At 46.5% G+C, this 19,328-nt stretch overlaps 1 protein-coding gene across 1 annotated transcript in view; it reads right to left on the reverse strand.

Annotated features, from left to right (window-relative positions):
- Positions 1-19,328, reverse strand: part of LOC138758466 (voltage-dependent P/Q-type calcium channel subunit alpha-1A-like) — a 371,903-nt gene that overhangs the window by 151,307 nt on the left and 201,268 nt on the right. The window contains exons 20-23 of the mRNA XM_069927418.1: positions 16,618-16,759; positions 14,741-14,870; positions 13,062-13,121; positions 10,373-10,479 (exon numbers count right to left, since the gene is read on the reverse strand). Coding sequence (XP_069783519.1) covers positions 10,373-10,479; positions 13,062-13,121; positions 14,741-14,870; positions 16,618-16,759 — 439 coding nt within the window. The remainder of the gene's footprint in view (positions 1-10,372; positions 10,480-13,061; positions 13,122-14,740; positions 14,871-16,617; positions 16,760-19,328) is intronic.

Genomic DNA, 19,328 nt, shown 5'->3' on the forward strand with positions numbered 1-19,328 from the left:
GTTGGGTATGGGGACATTTCCCTAAGATGCCAGCTCTGCTCTATCCCAGTGATGGAGTGAATGGGCTCTCCCTTGAGCCAGGGATAGTCCCTGTGTTAGGAATGCTTCCTCCATCGCCTGGGACTCCTCATGGGAATGACAGGGCCCACTCTATGCCCCATCTGTGTTGTGTGAGCATTCATCTCCTAGTCCTCTTGTCCAAATAGGCAACGTAAGATCTCAAGGAAGTCTGCAGACACTGTGATTGTAGTTAATACACAAAAGCAGGTTTCATAGCATGCACAGATACACGTATTGGGTCTGACCCCCTTAGTCAAGGTATCTTGGTTATATAAGGATGCTACAGGACCTGCTATGTACTTTTGTGTACAGACAAGATCACAAAGTCTTTGGCTCATCTTAATTCATGTCAGAGGTGTTCTCATCGTCCTGTGATGTGCTAGTTCCTGCTGGTGTGAGCCCGTGGGAAGCAGCACTCCCACAGGGTCCAGCCACCCAGTCAACTGCTGTCGGCTCCATGCCGGCTTTGAACGGCCCGTTGAGGGAGCCGACGGTGTCGTATTTGAAACCCATGACCTCGGGGATCTGTGCCCAAGATGGTGGCGCCTATTGATCGGCAGCAGCCACTAGGGGCAGCAAACTCTGGGGAAGAGGAGGACTGGTGCAGGGCCCCAGGCGATGGGAAGACCACCCTCCCCCCAGCCCCAGTCTGAGAGGGAGAAGCAGAGGAGATGACACGGCAGCGGACCAGTGAGGGGGCTCTCCGGCTGAGAGACCAGTGTGCGTGGTGGGGCTGCTGGTGACTCGCGGTGAGGAACCCGCGGAAGCTGCGGGCTGCTGCCAACCGTTGCCGATGGACTCGCGCCGGGCTGCAGGCTGCCGGAGACTGGCTCCAACTGGCCGGAGGGGTGCTGGGTGGCAGAACCGGGATACGAGAAGGTGCCGAGGGTGCTGAACGGTTCCTGATAGTGTCGGAGGTTCAGATCTGGAGCTCGGTTTGCCAATGGTTTGGACTGGACTCAGTGTGGCTGCAGAAGCTATGGACGTTTGGCGTCTCGGGGGGTGGGGGAACTCTCTTTTGGCAAATCCTGCCGGTGGCAAATCTGTCTGCCTTGCAGCAGGCAAAAAGAAATTTCATGTAATACGACGCTGTTTTATTACTATGATAATAAATTCAATCTTGAATCACTGGCAAAGTAACTCAAACTATGGGCGGCATGTTGACATAGCAGTTAACGCAACGCTGTTACAGTGCCAGTGACCCATGTTCGAATCCAGCGCCATCTGTAAAGAGTTTGTACTTTCTCCCCGTGTCTTCGTGGGTTTCCTTTGGATGCTCCGGTTTCCTCCCACCCTCCAAAAAAATGTATGGGGGTTGTAGGCCGATTGGTGCATATGGGTAGCACAGGGTCGTGAGCCGGAAGGGCCTGTTACTGTGCTGTATGTTTAAATTTAAAAACAAATTAATTCCGAACACTAACAGCCTTTCATGAGGTGGAAATCAGCCTTCCCTTTAAATCTAAGCATGATAACAGGCCTTTCCCGCCCACGTTCCTATACTGCCCAAATATCACAATGAACCTACAATCCCGGTAGGTTTTGAATGGTGGGAGGAAACTGGAACACCCGGAGAAAACCCACACAGACAGCGGGGGATTCGAACCCCGGGTCGCTGGCGCCGTAACAGCGTCGCGCAAATCTCTACCTTCCGAAACTATTGCAGCCAGCTTGGTGAAGGTGGTTTCCACCGTGCTATTTGGGGAGGTAGGCCCAGGATTTACCCTCAATCGAGAAGAAAGAGTAATATATTTCTGTCAGAATTACTTGGAGGGGGGATCCATAAGGAGGGTGGTGGTGCCCCAAGACACCAGCTGCACTCACGGTGGAGACAGTGGGTTAGAGAGGTGGTGCCAGAGTCACCACAGTCCACTTCGTGCATGGTACACACTGGCACAGGAGGAAGCAAATGAGGGGGTGGGTAGGTGGTGGAATGGGATGCCACTCAAGCAGCTTGCACCATCTTGGATGCTGCCCAGGTACGGGGAAAAGCACTCCATCCCTGTCCTCTACATAACAGGAAGGCTTCGTGGAGTCAGGAGTTTGTCTATGTTCTTTGCTTACATCTCCCACGTTTGTATTCATATCTTTCTTCTTAAGCACAGTGATAATTAGAAATTCTGCCTGGCCTGCTGAGAAAAGAATCTTGGGATTGTATGTGATGTTATGTTTGTCCTCTGATAATAAAATTTGAAATTTGACTTTAGAACTTTGTCATTTATCACAACTTCTGACCTGCTTTTATAACATCAGAATTCATGATATTACCATATATTTCAGTATATAAGTCGATCTTCAGTTAAGTTGGGTCTCCATTTTCATGTATCAGGCGTATAGGTCAACACGCCCCCTCAAAATGATGCACTGACTGAGCTGTAGGGCATTGCCGGAAGGCAGTTGCTATCATGAAGCCTCCAGCAAAGTATGAAGCGAGTTTTAAAAGTCATAGAGGTAGCCAAGAAATCCAGCAGCTGGTGCTGTTCAAGGGCATTTGAGATATGTGAGAAGTTGGATCTTTTTCAAGGGTTGTCTTATATGTCAAATCTACATCAGGTGGTCTTTTTTGAGTTGAATCTAAGGTGTAATTTTTGTATCTGGAGTATAAGTCGACCCCCTGATTTTTGAGTGCGTTCCAAGACTTGACTTATACACTGAAATATACGGTAGTTTGATTTTTCTTAATTTTGTTCTCCTCTGCATGGTTCGTAGCTGTCCTTGTTTAATAGTTTCTATGGATGGAATAGTCTATAAAGCCACATGACACTGTTCAGAACTCAGGCCCCTCTTTGCCTCATCTCTCTCCAAGCTCAAAGGTGACCTGCTCTGCTTCAAGTATGTAAATCGAGTTTCCTTCCACTATTTCCATCCTTCTTTTATCCACAGGCTTGACTCTGATTTTTCCACTGCTTAGTGGATGAGTAATAAACTATTTGGCCCAAAGGGATGAAGAAATAGCGGACCATTTGGCCATTTAAGCCTGCTCCAAAATTAGGCTGATTTTGTCCTTCAACATTACATTTCCTTCAAATCCCCAGGTCCAATGATTTCCTGAGAGAATACGGATCTATTGGTCAGAGGTCTTGAGATGGACTGAGTCTTGTCACCTCTCTGAATCATAGAACATTACAGCACAGAAAAAAGGCCATTTGGCCCTTCTAGTCTTTGCCAAACTATTATTCTATCTTGTCCCACTGGCCTGCATCCAGTCCATAGCCTCCACACCCCCCCTCCATCCACGTACCTGTCCAAATTCTTCAGCTGGCAGCTCATTCCACACTCCCACCACTCCCTGTGTGAAGAAGTTCCCCCTTAACTTTTCCCCTTTCACCCTTAACCCATGTCCTCTGATTTGTCTTTCTCCCACCCTCCGTGAAAAAAGCCAACCTACATTTACTCTGTCTATACCCCTCATAATTTTGCATGGCTCTATCAAATTTCCCCTCATTTTTCTACGCATAGATATAGAAATCTAGAAGAAGAGAAAATAAAACATCACTACTCAAAAAGTTGGCAATCTGAACCAGGGCGAGATCCGCAAACACCAGAGGACATCTACACAAAGGAACATTTAGGGGATACATAGGGGTAATTTTTTTTTTTACACAGAGAGTTGTGGGTGCCTGGAATTCCTTGCCAGGGGTGGTAGTGGAGGCTGAAACAATAGACTTAGACAGGCACATGGATGAAAGAAAAATGGAGGGTTCTGAGGTAGGGAGGGTTTAGCTTTTCTTTGGTAGGTATCTATGGGTCAGCATAACATCGTGGGCCGAATGTTCTCCCTTAAGGAATCTCAAGACACGGCACAGAACATGAACGCAACAAAGAGAGGTTGGGCATTGACGATGCACAATAGACTGGGAACTAATTGAGGGGTTCTGTACTAAAACGGCCCATCAGTTACGCAGTTGAACCAAGTTGAGGGGCTTAAGTCACCTCAGAGTCACTAATAACTGACCAGATCGATGACTGTGACAGGGTTGTGGGGGGGGGAAGCACCTGTGGGGGTTATTGGGGAATAGTCAAAGAGCTAGTATAAGCTCAGTGGGCCAAATGACCTCATGTACTGCTGTAGGATTTTGTTGTCTCAGGGTTTAATCCACTATTCTGCTGGGCGACACTGGGGTAACGAGCATCAAGGAACTCGTTGGCAGTGGGTGGTGGAGGGGGGATTCAAATCCAGTGAATTGAGTAAATAAAGGAGACCACGGCCCCACTGGAACAATAACAAAGCTCAGCCTTGTAAAATTCCATCCATCTGCAATCCCTCCCACAGGCGACTCCTGATCCACAACCACTCTTAACTTCCCAGCAAGCCCCTGAGATCAAACGTAACAGGGGATGAATCAGAAAAACTTGTCCTTAGCAGTAGCTGAACCATGAAGCGAAACAATAAAAGCTTCCAGAAGCTTCCAAGTGTCTGATGGTGCTGAATGCTTCAGTCAGTGACTCATGTCTAGATGAGGCCAACAACTGCAGGGAAAACACCAATGTCAGGATTAGGTTCATTACTCTCATCCTTGCCCCTTGTATAAAGACTTGCATTTCTATAGTGCCCTTTTGGGGTGGGGGGCTCCAAAGATCTAACCAGTCTAATCTCCAGCCAGGGTATTCTCCAGCCAGATGGCATTAACATCTGCTTTCCGCTAAACTTGCCCCCTTTCCTGTCTTTACAGTTCTCCTCTCCCTTGCCCCTTTCCCACCCAGCTATCCCCCCTCCCCCTGATCACTGATGCCCCTTCCTTCCTTTCTCCACCTGCCTTTTCCACTCCCCACCCTTCCTTTTCATTCGGATGGCCACCAGCGTTCTCTCGTGCCTCGATGAAGCCCAAAACATCGGTTATGGGTCTTTTTTTAACCTTCAAAGGACACTGTTTGACCTGCTGAACTTCCTCAGCATTTTGGAACATTTACTTCAACCACGGTATCTACAGATTTTCATGAAGACCTTCTGAAGTGTGGTCATTCTTCTAATGCTGGAAATGTAGCATTTAATTTGTGTTCGGCAAGCTCCAACAAGCCGTAGGGTGAGTTAGCCTGCTTTTGACATTCAGTGTGGACTTAACACTGGCCTCACATGAGCAGGAGGAGGTCCCCTTCACTTCCCCTGAAATGGCCTGACAGGACGTGCTTAGAGAAGGGAGAGCTCCTCTGAAAGATGGCATGGCTGACTGAAGTGATGGCAACATGGTGCCCTTCTCAGGGTAGGACTTGAACCAGCAACATTCTCTCGAAGAATTTGACCCACGGAGGAAAGACCGAAATATTGGACCCAAGGAATTGAAATGCTGAGTGTGTGTGCGTGTGATGACGAAGAGAGATTTCAACTTGGGACCCACATTGGAGAGGGCATATTCAGTCCCCTTGAAGCTCCCAGTCCTTCCTCGTGCACGTCTTGCCCCATAGTTGTTATTTTGTTGGCAGGATTCCTGTTGTGCCATCTAATCTCCTCACACCATTCCACTCCTCTTAAGAAACCTCTCCAAAAGGCGTGAATGATATGGAAGGAAGAACAAGGTGGTTTTACTTTAAAAAGCTGCGCAACCCAGGGAGGAGTGAATCACGAGGCGTGTTACATGAAGCATGCACATGGAAGAACATTCTCCAGGGTGGGAATAAACCTGGACTACTCTTTCCTCATGGGTGGGGCAGAATGCACTGTCAAAGACAGCACTCTAACTTGTAGACACCACTTCGTCACTAACTGCAAACCAGCTTAACCCAACCAAATCAAGATTTCAAACAAAATTAAAATGAACCAAATGGAACTCCCAAATCAGATGACTCGTTTGGCTCGACCACACAAGGAGTCTGAGGAGATTCGGTACGTCACCGAAGGCTCTCGAAAACTTCTACAGGCGTACCGTGGAGAGGATTCTGGCAGGTTGCATCACTGCCTGGTACGGAGGCAAAAATTCCAGAGGGTTGTTAACTCGGCCTGCGGCATCACAGGCCCCAGTCTTCATTCCATCGAGGACGTCTACAAGAGGAGGTGTCTTAAGAAAGCGGGCTCTATCCTCAAAGACCCCCCACCACCACCCAGGCCACTCTGCTACCATCGAGAAAAAGGTACAGGAGCCTAACAACGAGCTCTCAGCAGCACAAGGACAGCTTCTTCCCCACTGCCCTCAGATTCCTGAATGATCAATGAACCAAAGACACTGCTTTAATTTTCATGCACCATTAAAACAAATTATTTACTGTTGTAAGGTGGTTTATATGAACGTGTGCCCTGTGACGCTGCCGCAAAAGAAATGAATTACGTGACTTGTTCGTGACAATAAATTCTGATTCTGATTATTTCCCTGCCCTAATTCTTATCCGTGTTTGCTCGAATGGTCGTTGGCAAGAAGCTTGAGCTCTTGTCCCAAGACAGGGAAAGGCCGACTGCCCGACGCTCAAACCGCTGATCTTCCAAAGTCACAAACCGTCTCAGGATCCCAGGATTTGAGAGCAATAAGGTGAGAAGTGCCAGTGTTTGTGATTTTTTAAAAAATTCCGTGAAGGTGCGGAACAATTTAATTTCATCTTACTTTAAAGATGCCGCACTAACATCATTTCATGCTCACATTCCACTTGGTTCTTTTCAGTAAAAAAAAATGGAGTGATGTGGTGTAACGCCAAAATTGAGGAGCATTACCCATCTCTTCCGGTAACCACACAAGTACTGGTGGGATGCAACCATCCCAACCCGAACTGGAAAAAACCAGTGAGGCAGAAGGGACACATAAATGGGTAGCACATGCAGCGTAGTGGTTCGTGGAACGCTATTACAGCGCCAGAGACCCGGGTTCAAATCCGGCGCAGTCTGTAAGGTGTTCATACGATCTCCCCGCATCTGAGTAGGGGGTTTCCTCCCACCTTTCAACGATGCAGGGGGGCTCTAGGTCAATTGGGTGTGATTGGGCAGCATGGGCTCAAGGGCAACTGATCTGTAAGCATCTGCCTTGGAGTACTGAAACTTAAAGGCACATTGTGTTACTTGCTGGTGTGCAAAACAAGCCTGAAGATTCCTTCCCTCACTCTTCTCTAACTCAACACCTTCACTAACACAACACCAGCAATAGGCAACTTACGAGAACAAACAAACAGGCGTGCAAAGCTATTCTACTCTGAAGTGCCTGCTCCAATTCACTTACTCACCAACTGCTCCACACTTTAACTACTCATGAAGAAAGATTTACTTCTAAATGTTTCTCTGTTCATTTAAACATTGATTCCCTCACATAGTGGCCTTGGAACACTGTGCTTGGTTCTCGTCGCCTCATGATAGGAAAGATGTGGGCTCTGTAGAGATGGTGAGGAGGAGATTTACAAGGGTGCTGCCCGGATTGGAAAGAGTGGCTTTCGAATGTAGGTTTTTTTTCCTCTTCTTGGAGGGACGGAGGATGACCTGATAGAATGATGAGAGGCATTGATCATGTGGATGGCCAGAGGCTTTTACCCCTAAGATTGAAATGGCTAAGATGAGGGGGCATAGTTTGACAGTGCTTGGGTGTACGTATAGGGCGGATGTAAGGAGTGGTGGGTGCACAGGCAGGTACAACAGGATCTTTTAAGAGACCATTAGATCAGTACATGGAGGGTTAGGCAGTGGGGAAATTCTAGGAAGTTAGACTAGGTTATGAGGTCAGCACAACACTGAAGGGCCTGTACTGCACTGTAGATTCTAGGTTCAATGATTGAGGTTCATGTAATGGTCTGTTCAGCCGGCAGTAATATTTTATACTGATGTCAATGGGAATAACCATTACCAACCTTCTCCCTAAGGTGGTACTTCTGTAGAAATTCTCAAAGCATATTCATAATTAAGGTCATACGTTCCAAAACAACCCCCCCCCCCCAAGTTTCTTTTAATATGTAATAGTTAGAGTGCTCTACGCATAAAACTGTCCAACCACTGTCATACTGCATTCGGAATCCACCGATTGATTTACCCCAGTATAACTTGGGTTAAATGGAGCAGCACGGTTAGCGCCACGCTCTTACAGCGCCAACATCCCGGATTCAGATCTGGCGCTGTCTGTAAGGAGTTTCCTGGTGACCTGGGGGCTCCGGTTTCTCCCGCCCTCCCAAAAGCGTACAGGGTTTGTGGTATTTGGGGGCACAGGCTCATCGGCCAGAAGGGCCTGTGACCGTGCTGTATGTCTGATTTGAAATCTACGTTAACCATTTAAAACCAAGTGAAACTACGAGGGTTGAACTCCCTAGTGGGTTGGTCTCAAACATAAAGCATGGCTTCATGGTGTTCCCCATGCCCCAATCTAGAATAAATAGGGACTGGCACAGATTCCTGGAGATGTGAAACAATTAAACTGCGAGGAAAATGAGATGAGAACAAGGAATGAAGCAGGGAATGAGCTTGTAACAGGAGGAATTTGTGTATGAAATCAATGAAGGAAATATGAAGTCAGAAGTGCACCAGATAGATATTCGTAGAAAATTGAATGGTATATTTGACAACAATACTTCATGTGATCATTGGTTACAGTAAACTGGTCAAAGCCCCAAACAATAGTCAAAGCCTTGTTGCTGTTGATCTACGAGACAGCATTGCATTCAGAAACAACATGGAAACTGTGTTCGCGACTTAGCCATTTTCACAACTTTCAGCGTTTTCACAAGTGTATGTGATCTTTTCCTTTCTTTTACTTCCACCCCCACACACGACCACTGATGGGAAAGGGCGGGGAAATGGGGATGGGTTGGTGGGGGGTTGTTGGTGGAGGTTTGCAAACCATTTTCTGTCACAAAGTTCAAAGCCCAATCCCCCCCCGGAGTGAGATAGTGGTGAACTGCTGCCTTGAACCACCGTCCTTGTTCTAGTGAACACTGCTCCTACGGTTTTTGTGGGTGAGAGAGTTCTAAGGGTTGGTGGCAATAGAGGGGCTTGGGGGTGGGGGGGAGAGAAAGGGGTCATATCTCTAAGCCAGGATGGAAGAGGGAAACCAGCAGGGCTCGTTGCAGTTCCCCATTAACTGTCATTGGCAGAGAGGATCATGCAGTTGGGAGTTGGGAGTGACCCATGCAGGTAAATGAACACTGTAGAAACAAAGAGGAAGAATAGCTGGAATGGCGCAAGATCATAAGACACAGGAACAGAATAAGGCCATTCAGCCCATTGAGTCTGCCCCACCGTTCAGCATGAGCTGATCCATTCTCCCACGTGGTCCCAATCATGTATGATAAGGATAATGAGTGACTTAAATTTTGGGTCAGCCTCTAAATTATTTGACATAAAAATGTTGCCTGACACCTGCTCCGTTTATCCACAGCTGCACTTGAAGGTTCATATTGCAGGTGAAGGACAATGCCTGCCCCGTTTGCACCTCATTCCAATTGCCTGGAGCTCAGAGACAAGGCAATGATGGTCAGTATTATGGCCAGAACCTATGGGAATCACTCCGCCCCATGCCGCAGCCTCTCCCAGCCTCTGCTCCAGTTGGGGGGGGGGGGGGGGGTAGAGGGGTGAGTGGATCCCCAAGTCCCTGCAGGCTGGGGATGTGGTCCCAAAGGCAGCTGTGAGCCCACGACCCAACGGATCGCTCAGTAACCAAAAAGAAATCCTCGAAGTGTCAAGGAATTACAGAGCTCCACCAGCAGGAATATCAGGGTTGGAAGACTGACATTAAAAAGGACTTATGGCAGAAAAGCCCAGCCAGGGTATTACTGAAGAGACCCATTACTATTTTCACTGGGTTAGGGCTGCACAGTTGGCATAGCGGGTTAGCGCAACGCCTTTACAGCGCCAACGACCAGGGTTCGAATCCCGCGTTGTCTGTAAGGAGTTTGTACGTTCTCCCAGTGTCTGCGTGGGTTTTCCATGGGAGCTCCAGTGTCCTCCCACCCTTCAAAAACGCACCAGTGGTTGCAGGTTAATTGGGTGTAAATTGGGCGGCATGGGCTCATGGGCCGAAATGGCCTGTATGTATAAATTTATAAAAAAATTTAAAAATTAAACATCAACGAAAGAGGGAAAAACCATTCTCCTGGGTTAATATCAAAAAGAATTTCTATTGTGCCTGGGTGTTTGGAGTCTTTCGATGTGTCAATGGACACTGCTCTTCTATCCTAGGCCCCTCTGAATCTGGCCCTGAACACTTATGAAAACTTCCAATGTGAAATGTTTGCTAAGTACAACCAGCATGCAAACCACCCCCAACTCCCCCTCTCTGCAGGCATAGAGGTAACAAGCAGAGGTTACATCCCGCGCCTCGCCATCAGAAACTGCCAAGAAAGGAAACCAAACGCACCACAAACACCATTCCTGGGTGGCAACCCCATCCAAGCAGGCACACGAGATTGGCAAGGAACTTACGTGAAAGCAAAGGCCACCAGCGCCCCGCTGACCACGATGAAGTCCAGGATGTTCCAGAGGTCTCTGAAGTACGCTCCCTGATGCAGGACCAAGCCAAGGTCAATCATCTTTAAGGAGACAGAGGAAACAATTAAAATGCAGCTAACTTTCAAGTTCACCTTTCTTTGGTCCCTCTCCGAGGTCAATCCACTGGTGGCAGAGAGGAAAACTGGGAATGGGACTCTTAGACAGGCACATAGATGAGAGAAAAATAGAGGGTTACGGGGTGAGGAGGGTTTAGTACTTCTTTTAAGGAACATATGGGTCAGCACAATATCAAGAGCCGAAGGGCCTGTATGTAGTGTTCTATATTTATGTTGCACCACGGTATTCAACATTTTTATCCAATGAACGTACAGATCCCAGGGAATGATTTCAAAGAGGCAGCAAATCGCTGTATCCTGAAATCGGAGGACCCGGAGGAAACCCGCGCAGACACGGGAAGGACGCACAAGCTCCTTACAGACAATGCCAGACTCAAACCTTGGCTGCTGGTCCTGTAACAGCATTACGCTAACCGTGCTCATGAATGGGTCTTGGTGTGAACAATTTGGCAGGGGTGAATGAGTGAATGAGTCTATTGTCCATTGTACCCAAGTACAATGTACGGAGGCCACGGAAGTCCTCACCCTACTCAAAACACACAAACACAAATTACATACAATTAATATGCCATGAGAAGAAAAACATTATAAATGGAAAAGGAAGAGAAAATAAAAGAAATAACAAATATTCTGGGTTGGACAGAAGAACACAGATCTTTGGTGGACTTGTGTCTCAGTGAGTTTCTACATTAAAACTGAACTAAAATGAAAGGTGACTCTCGATGTGCATAGAATACTACACCACAGTATAGGCCCTTCAGCTCTCGATGTTGTGCCGATCTATATATTCCTACCAAAAAATATTAAACCCTTCCTACCTCATGACCCTCTGTTTTGCTATCATCCATGTGAGTCTCTTCAATGCCCCCTAATGTTCCAGCCTCCACCACCATCCCTGGCAAGGCTTTCCAGGCACCCACAACTCTCTGTGTGGAAAAGAAACTTACCCCTGGTGTCTCCCCTAAACTTTCCTCCCTTCACTTTGTATAGATGGCCTCTGGTGTTTGGCTACTCTCGCTTGGGGAAAAAGATGCTGGCCGTCCACCCTATCTACGCCTCTCAAAATCTTGTAGACCTCTATTAAGCCACCTCTCACCCTTCTTCAGTCCAAAGAAAAAGTCCCAGTTCTGCTAACCTGGCCTCACAAGACATATTTTCCAATCCAGGCAACATCCTGGTAAATCTCCTTTGCACCCTCTCCACAGCCTCCACATCCTTCCTGTAATGAGGTGACCAGAAGTGAAAGCAATACTCTTAAGTCTGGTCTCACCAGAGATTTATGCATATCTGTCTTTTTAGAAACATTCTCTCCATGGTCTTCCAGGCCAACTCCCACACTATCCACGGCCTTCCTCTGCTGCTTACAAATATCAACAAACAAATAAGGGGCAAGGTCACTTGGCCCATTTAGCGCGCTCTGTCTCTCAGTCCAGGTGTGAGGTTGGAAAACTGATTGAAATCCAGAAATTCCAACTTGACACAGGCCACATGTTCATGACCAAATCCAGCTCTCGCTGGCACAGAGTGCACCCAAATCAGGACCCTTATGCACCGAACAGTGATTGTAGCTGTTGCGCCGGTTTCAAGGAGAATTAAGGCAACATTTCTACAGATTCTCCCCTTTCTAATATGTGCAACCTCGAAGAATCAGATCTGTCAAGATCAGATTGCACCATGTGAGGTAGGTATTTGTAGGGTGGACTGTGGAGGGTCAAGTAGTGACCTCTCCATGTGGGAATATGGATTGTGGAGCGTCACATGACTTTTCCGTCTGGAACCTAGTTGGAAGTTGCATCACCTGCCAATCAAGGTTAGACTCTGCCCACCCATTGATGCACACCTGACCACTAGCCCCTTTAATCATCTAGTGATTACCTGGGCTGGGGCCTTCCAGCTTACTGCATTCAAGTCCACCACGCAGGATAGGCCTTCCATTTTTGCTATTGAACAGTGCTGTGAACAATACTGAAGGAGTCGCTGGTAAGACCTGCACTACTTAGGGATTGGGCTGTTGAATACTGTTGCAGATAGCACCTGAGACATGCCCACATTAGACAAGGAATGTAGCGTATTGTAGTCCTTGATTATGATAAGTCTGTATAAACAGTTGCTAGTATCAGTAGCGTTTTCCAATGTGACTGGTTGCACTATGTTGTGTGATGAAGAACAAACTTCAAATTTAAATATAGACCAACAGCATGGTAACAGGCCATTCTGGCCCACAAGTCCATGCTGCCCAATTTACACCCCATTGACCTACAACCGAGAAACCCGGAGCCCCCGGGGAAAACCCACGCAGACACAGGGAGAACGAACAAACTCCTTACAGACAGATTCGAACCCCGGCTTGGTCGCTGGCGCTGAAAAGACAGTGCACTAACCGCTACGCCAACCGTGCCACCCTTATGTGGTATCCCTATTGCGATCCCCCCCTACGTGGGTTTCAGTAAAGATCAGTTTTGCCTTCAGCCTGAGTCCAGTCCCGCTATTCTTTGAACCCAGTGAACTTTTCACTGAACCCCTGACCTCTTCTTGTGTTCACTCACCTTGATGACCATCTCAAAGGTAAAGACTCCTGTGAATACATAGTCAAAATATCTCAAAACCTGTGGAAAGAAGGAATAAAAACAATGGGTGAAAACCATGCAGCCCACCCTGGTGACTGCTATTAATTAAAAATAACTACAATTAAACAATTACATCTCCCACACTGGAGGAACAAGGTGACAAATGTCAAGTGTGCTAATTGTACAGTTATGTATCCAGGTGGGGGGGGGGGGGTTGGGGGCGCATCAGAGCCGGGATTCAAGAGGACACTCAGGGCAAGAACGGCCCCGAAAAGCCTCGAGTGATGAAGGCTTCCTGATTGTATCAGATGTTTCGATCTGGAGCTCGGCTGGCCGATGAATCTGTGCGGCTGCAGGAGGGCTTAAGGCGAATCCACGGACACTCGGTGACTCTGGAGGGGCTCTCTTTCGCTTCTCTTTCTCCTATTGTTAGGGGCGCCCGGCAATGCCCACAGAAACTCTTTGTCTTCGTCAGGCACAAGTTGAAGTATCATGTGTATTTGAATTTTATGTATTATTGCGTGACAATAGAAAGGAACCTTGATTCCCACCCCCCACCCCCCTACAACTGTGCACAGGATCATTCTCATTACTGACAGTATCTCTGATGCCATAGTGAATCTGGTCTGTTACGAGCCCAAAGGACCCCAAAACTCAGCCGCAATAGACATTCATCAAGACAAGTGGTTTTTAAAAACAAAAGTTATTTTTAATCAACTTTAAACATGAAAATAGAATCAAACTTTAACTTAACTCTATACTTAACTAACTCAAATTAACCCTCTTCTAATTCTAAGTGCAGGTGTATGTAATATGTGTATAAATTTAAGAAAAGCTCTTTGGTTCACAGTTCAATCTCACTCCTTCTTCCAAGTTCTCTGATTGCAGGCAATTCTTCAATTGTGCACAGAATTCAACATGTATGAAGTTCACCAGGCTTTGGTGCTTAAAAGGTAAATGTTTACCACTCAGGAAGGTTCTTGAAGGGTTTGCAGAGAGATTTGTTATTCCAGGATTTCCACAACTGAGGTACCACCATTAGTCACCTCAAGGTCTCATCAGGGTTGAGACCCCCATCAGGGTTTTCCAGATGGTAACCTCTTTCTTTCAGGCCACCACAGAGCTCCACTCTGTTCCTCTTATTCCAAGAGAAACTTCAGACAGATAGTACTTCCAGCCATCCACTGCTTTGGAACTTTTTATCAGTTCTTCCTGTTCAGTGTCCCACACACACTGACTGAGAGAGCATGTGACCTCTCTTGTTCTCTCCCTCTCTCCAACGTGCCTCACTTGCAAAACCCCGACCTTCTTCAGCAAACAACAGGAGTTCTTTCTGCTCAAGTTGTTGTTAGATAAACAAAACCCAGGAGTGACTTTCCTATGCACTCTGTCAAAACCCTTGAAAAGAGCTTCCAACATCCAGAGTGTCTCCAGTCCCAAACAATTTATGATGTCAGCTCAATTAACACGTACTTGTGAAATGCGCTTACATTCTCCAGAGATCCTCAGTATTTCTTCAGTCTTTCAAATAAGATCTGTTTTAAAATGTGTGTATGTATGTAACCTACTCTAAATCTTACCAAATTCTCCCCAAATATTTATCCATTACAGGTGCAACACAATCACGGATGTATTTTTGGGAGGAGACAGATGCTCACATTGTTCCTGGTGGCATTGGGTTGGACGGGATCTTCTGCAGCCAGGGTAATGCTACTCATTCCGATGACCATGAGGATACACATCTCGAAGTAGCGGAGGGTCACGATGTAATGGCAGGCTCTGCGCAACCTGTCGAAAACATTTCACAGTAAAGAGATTTACTGCACCAATAAAACTAACCAGTTGAGCAACCTACTCAGCCTCCCCTCCCATTCTATAACACAGTAGAGCAGCCCAGAAAGCCTTGCCTAACGATGAAGAACTATGAAGCCAATGAGCTTCCCTCCCGCCCGCATCTTCTTACCTTCCCCTTCTTCAACTCCTCTCCTCCTCCCCCCCCCTCCACTTTTTCGGACACCCGACGAAGGGCCGGTGTGATCTGCTGTGTTTCTCCCACACATTTGTAATTTTGCCCTTGACCCCAGCATCTGCAGACTCTCTTGTATAAGAGCTAGAGCTCTCCGGGTATCCCTCAGCAGACGTGCAGAGTTGCAGGGAGGGGATCTCAGCTCATCAGGTTCGCCACCATGGAGGGGAATTCTGATTCTGCAGCTTCTGTTTTCTCAAATAATTACAATTGGGAATGAGCAAGAGGCCACAGGAGTCAATGAAGAGGGATCTCATTCATCTTCCCAGAAACATCACTGATGGACAGATTGCAAGAGTAAATCAGCAATAGAGAAAAAGCAATAATGGTCAAAATTGTGCTCGGATCATACAACCGCGTTTATTAATGTCAGATATAATTGGTACAATACAATTTTATCCACCAATCATACCTTACACTGTAAAAATTACACAGTTTAAAATCTGAAATTCCAGTCTCACATTTTAGGTGTGGTAATAGAGGTTCGAGCATTTATACATTCAACATGGAAGTAAGATCCTTTTGGAATGACTTGGCAGAAAGTCTGACAAAAATTTATAGAAGTGGATTTTCCATTGGAACCAGAACTCTATTTATTGACCAATCTTATGGTTATTGGCACAAAACTAATAAAATAACAAATACAGTTCGTGAGGATTGGACTTGCGGTAGCCAGGAGATGTACCGCTGTTACATGGAAGTCCGACTCTCCCTTATTTATTACACACTGAAGTTGTGCCCCCCTGGAAAAGATAACTTAGAAAGAAATATGACGTTAAAATATGATAACCTTATTTGAATTATACTGGCTTAAGGATATAATTAACTTCCCCGAAAAGGTTTAAGATCTTAGCTGCTTTCAGGTGCTCGGAAGCAGATAATGCGTCGGCAGATGCAGCTGGGGGAGTGCAGCTGGGACATTCGGGTGGCCATGAAGAGGATGCCTCTCTGTCACCTGAATGTGCCGGCTGAAGGAGAGCTGTGTCCAAGCGAACGTCGGCTCCTGTGGACTGTGGCCATGGTCCCACTGCTGCTTTCAGGTGCAACGGGGGATTCTCTGAGCCGGAGAATATACCTACAGGAGGAGGGTTAGGTAAGCGCTCCTCTTGGCCAGATTCTCCGCTTTCAGGTGGCCACCCGACAGCTGCATTGGAGTACAATCGGCAGCTTTACAGTCGGGGTTCTGTGGCCACCTGAAAGTGGCTATGGACTAATTAATGAAGGCAGCATCCTTTCTTCTTCAGAGAATTTTTTTTAAATAAACAGTTAAGGGGGTGAGATTTGGGTAATCATATGAGACTCTGTAATTTTAAAGATGTATGTAATAATGTTCTATACAGGTCTTGTAAAAATAAATTAAAATATTTAAAAAAAAAGAGAAATCTTAAGCTTTTAACGGACTGATAAAAGAGGGCAACTCCTTTTACTTCAAGGGGAACCCAAGGGAGCAAGTTTACTCAAGCAAGGATTTGCGGCTAAGCAAGGTTAGACCATTCAGAAGTGACGTACGGGTTGGTGGTACTCAGGATGAACATGGAGCTGTAGGGTGGCATGGGTTTCGGACCGTCTTCTCCATCACCTTTCACCTCCTCCTCTTCCTTCTTTTCCTCTTCCTTCTTGGGTACAGCATCTGTGTTGGCGTTTTTATTCACTGGGGTGGGGAGGGGTGTGGGGGTAGACAAAACAGATAGAGCCTCATTGCCTGGGGGCGGGGTTTTCGTCATTTTACACCAGGCTCCGTAACACTGGAGAATGAAGATTTTGCTTCCTGAACATTTTTGGGTGTATTTTATAAACTGGTCAAGAAAATCCCCTCAAAATTTTCCTAGCGTGCACCATTTTGTTTAGATATAACTTATTTTTGTGATTTCCTGTCACATTTCAAATCTAATTCAACCACGAAGTGCAGAGTGCTGTTGAAAGTTCATGTTCTTCATTCGCACTTGGACTTCCTCTTGGGACCGTCAATGACGAATACAGTGAAAGGTTTCACCGGGATGTTTCGACCCTGGAAAAGTGACATCAGGGCAACTGGAACCTGTCAATGCCGGCTGACTATTGTCGGACACTGACACAGAGGCATCAGATGCTGAGTACAAACAAAAATCATAACCCCCAACTTTATTTCAGGAAGCAAACCTTCTGAAAAGAATTTGTTGTCCATTGTAATCGGGACCCATCTTGTCCATTAGCCCACCCATCTATTTCCCTCTCCCAATCTGGTAATCATCCGCATATCATTGGTCTTTGGTCCCTCATCAACCCCCCCTCCCCTCCCCCAGGGCTCTTGTTGCCCATTCTCCTTATCGGTTTCCATTAATCACCTAACAATCTATACAAACATCCCTCCTCTTCCTGTTCCCTTCCCTTCCTGGCCCCATCTTCCCATCAGCTCCCACCTCACCTGCTTCCACTTGTCCCCCCCCTCCCCCGCACTTGCTATCTTTACTGACGCAGCGACTCGAGCTGAAACTTCGACTCCACAGGACACTGCTCACCCTCCTGACTCCCTCCGGAGGTCAGTTCTGCTTTTTGATCCATGGCCGGCAGTCTCTACCTTACCCCCGGAATGGGATCCACCAGATGTGGTCCCATCCATAATTTAGGCGGTTTCCTTCCCTCATAAAAGGAGGCCATTCAGCCCATCACTGGATGAGACAGAACTATTGAGACTGATATCCCTTTCCAGCCCCTTGCTCATCAAGCTCACACTGTATTCTTTATAATGTGGAAAATGCTTTTGCTTCTCACTTTTCCCAGACCCGCCAACCTCCAGGGGAAAGAATTATCCCTTAATTCCCTTCTAATTCTTCCACCATTTACTGTAACTGAATGCTAAGGGAAATAGATCCTATTAGCTTATCCAGTCTTCTGACTAGTTTATTGTTCATTTAAATTTCCCCCGGGTCTCCACAAACCACCAGCTTGAAGTACAGTTTCTCTGTTATCAGAAAAGAGTGAGCACTCTTATCTACTATAATCAGAGGTTGGTCATGACCAGAATTAACTCGTACTGAAGCAAAGACCTGGACCTACTGCAATTCGCCTAGCGCCACTCAGCCCTGGATCACCTGGACAACAGCAATAACAAGTGGTGCCCAAATATATTTCAATTTCAGCAAAGAGGTACTGGAAGAACTCAGTAAGTCCATGCGTAGAAATGGTCAGACAATACTTCGGGTCCGAACGCTTCATCAGGAATAAGAATTAGGAGAAAGGACATGTGGAAAGGGAGACTAGGGGAGCTAAGAAGCTAAAGGAGGGGTGGAGGTGCTGGGGCATAAGACAGAAGGAATGGGAGATGGTGAGAGAGTGGAGGGATGGGTAGAGGAAGGGAAGGGTGGGGAAAGAGGAGAGAGAGAGAAAATAATATGTACAGGAGTAGGTGAAGCAATGTTGGCATTCATTTCAAGAGGAATAGAATACAAGAGCAGGGATGTGACATGGTGAAAAGAATATATATAGTGAGCAGTTTTGGGCCCTTCATTTAAGAAAAAATATGCTGATATTGGGGAGGGTTCAGAGGAGATTCACTCGGATGATTCTGGGAATGAAAGGATTATCGTATGAGGAGTGTTTGATGGCTCTTGTCCTGTACTTGTTGGAATTTAGGAGAATGGTGGGGGGGGGAATCTCATTGAAACATTTCGAATGTTGAAAGACGTGGACAAAATGGACGCAGAAAAGTTGTTGGGGGATTCAAAAGACAAGAGGGCACAACTTCAGGATTAAAGGGTGTCCATTTAGAACAGAGGATGTGGAAGCTACCAATCATCATTTCCAGGCCGAGCGTCACGAAGTCCGACGGGAGCATGGGTGCCTTAAAAAACACACATTGGGGTTGAGTAAGGCTTGGACTGGTGAGTTTAGTTCAGCACTAAATGACTACAATATGCCATCAAATATTAACTTTCAAAAGACCTGGGGCAAGAAGGAAAAAGTGATGTCACGTATGTACTTTGACAATAAATTAGAACTTTGAACAGGACATTTGTATAAGGTGGAGGAAGTTTTGGGGCGATGCCAGGGGTAAATTTTTTTTTTACAGAGTGGTGGGTGCCTGGAATGGTGGTGGAGGACTTTTAAACAACTTAGACAGGTGCATGGATGGGAGGTGGAAAGGTTTTGAATGTTGAGCAGGTATATATATAGTACACCATTGTGGGCCGAAGGGCCTGTGCTTTAAGGTATCCCCTGAGTTCGAGTGGGAAATAGAAGGC

This window comes from Narcine bancroftii, chromosome 3 (assembly GCF_036971445.1).
Source record: "Narcine bancroftii isolate sNarBan1 chromosome 3, sNarBan1.hap1, whole genome shotgun sequence".
Taxonomy (NCBI): domain Eukaryota; kingdom Metazoa; phylum Chordata; class Chondrichthyes; order Torpediniformes; family Narcinidae; genus Narcine; species Narcine bancroftii.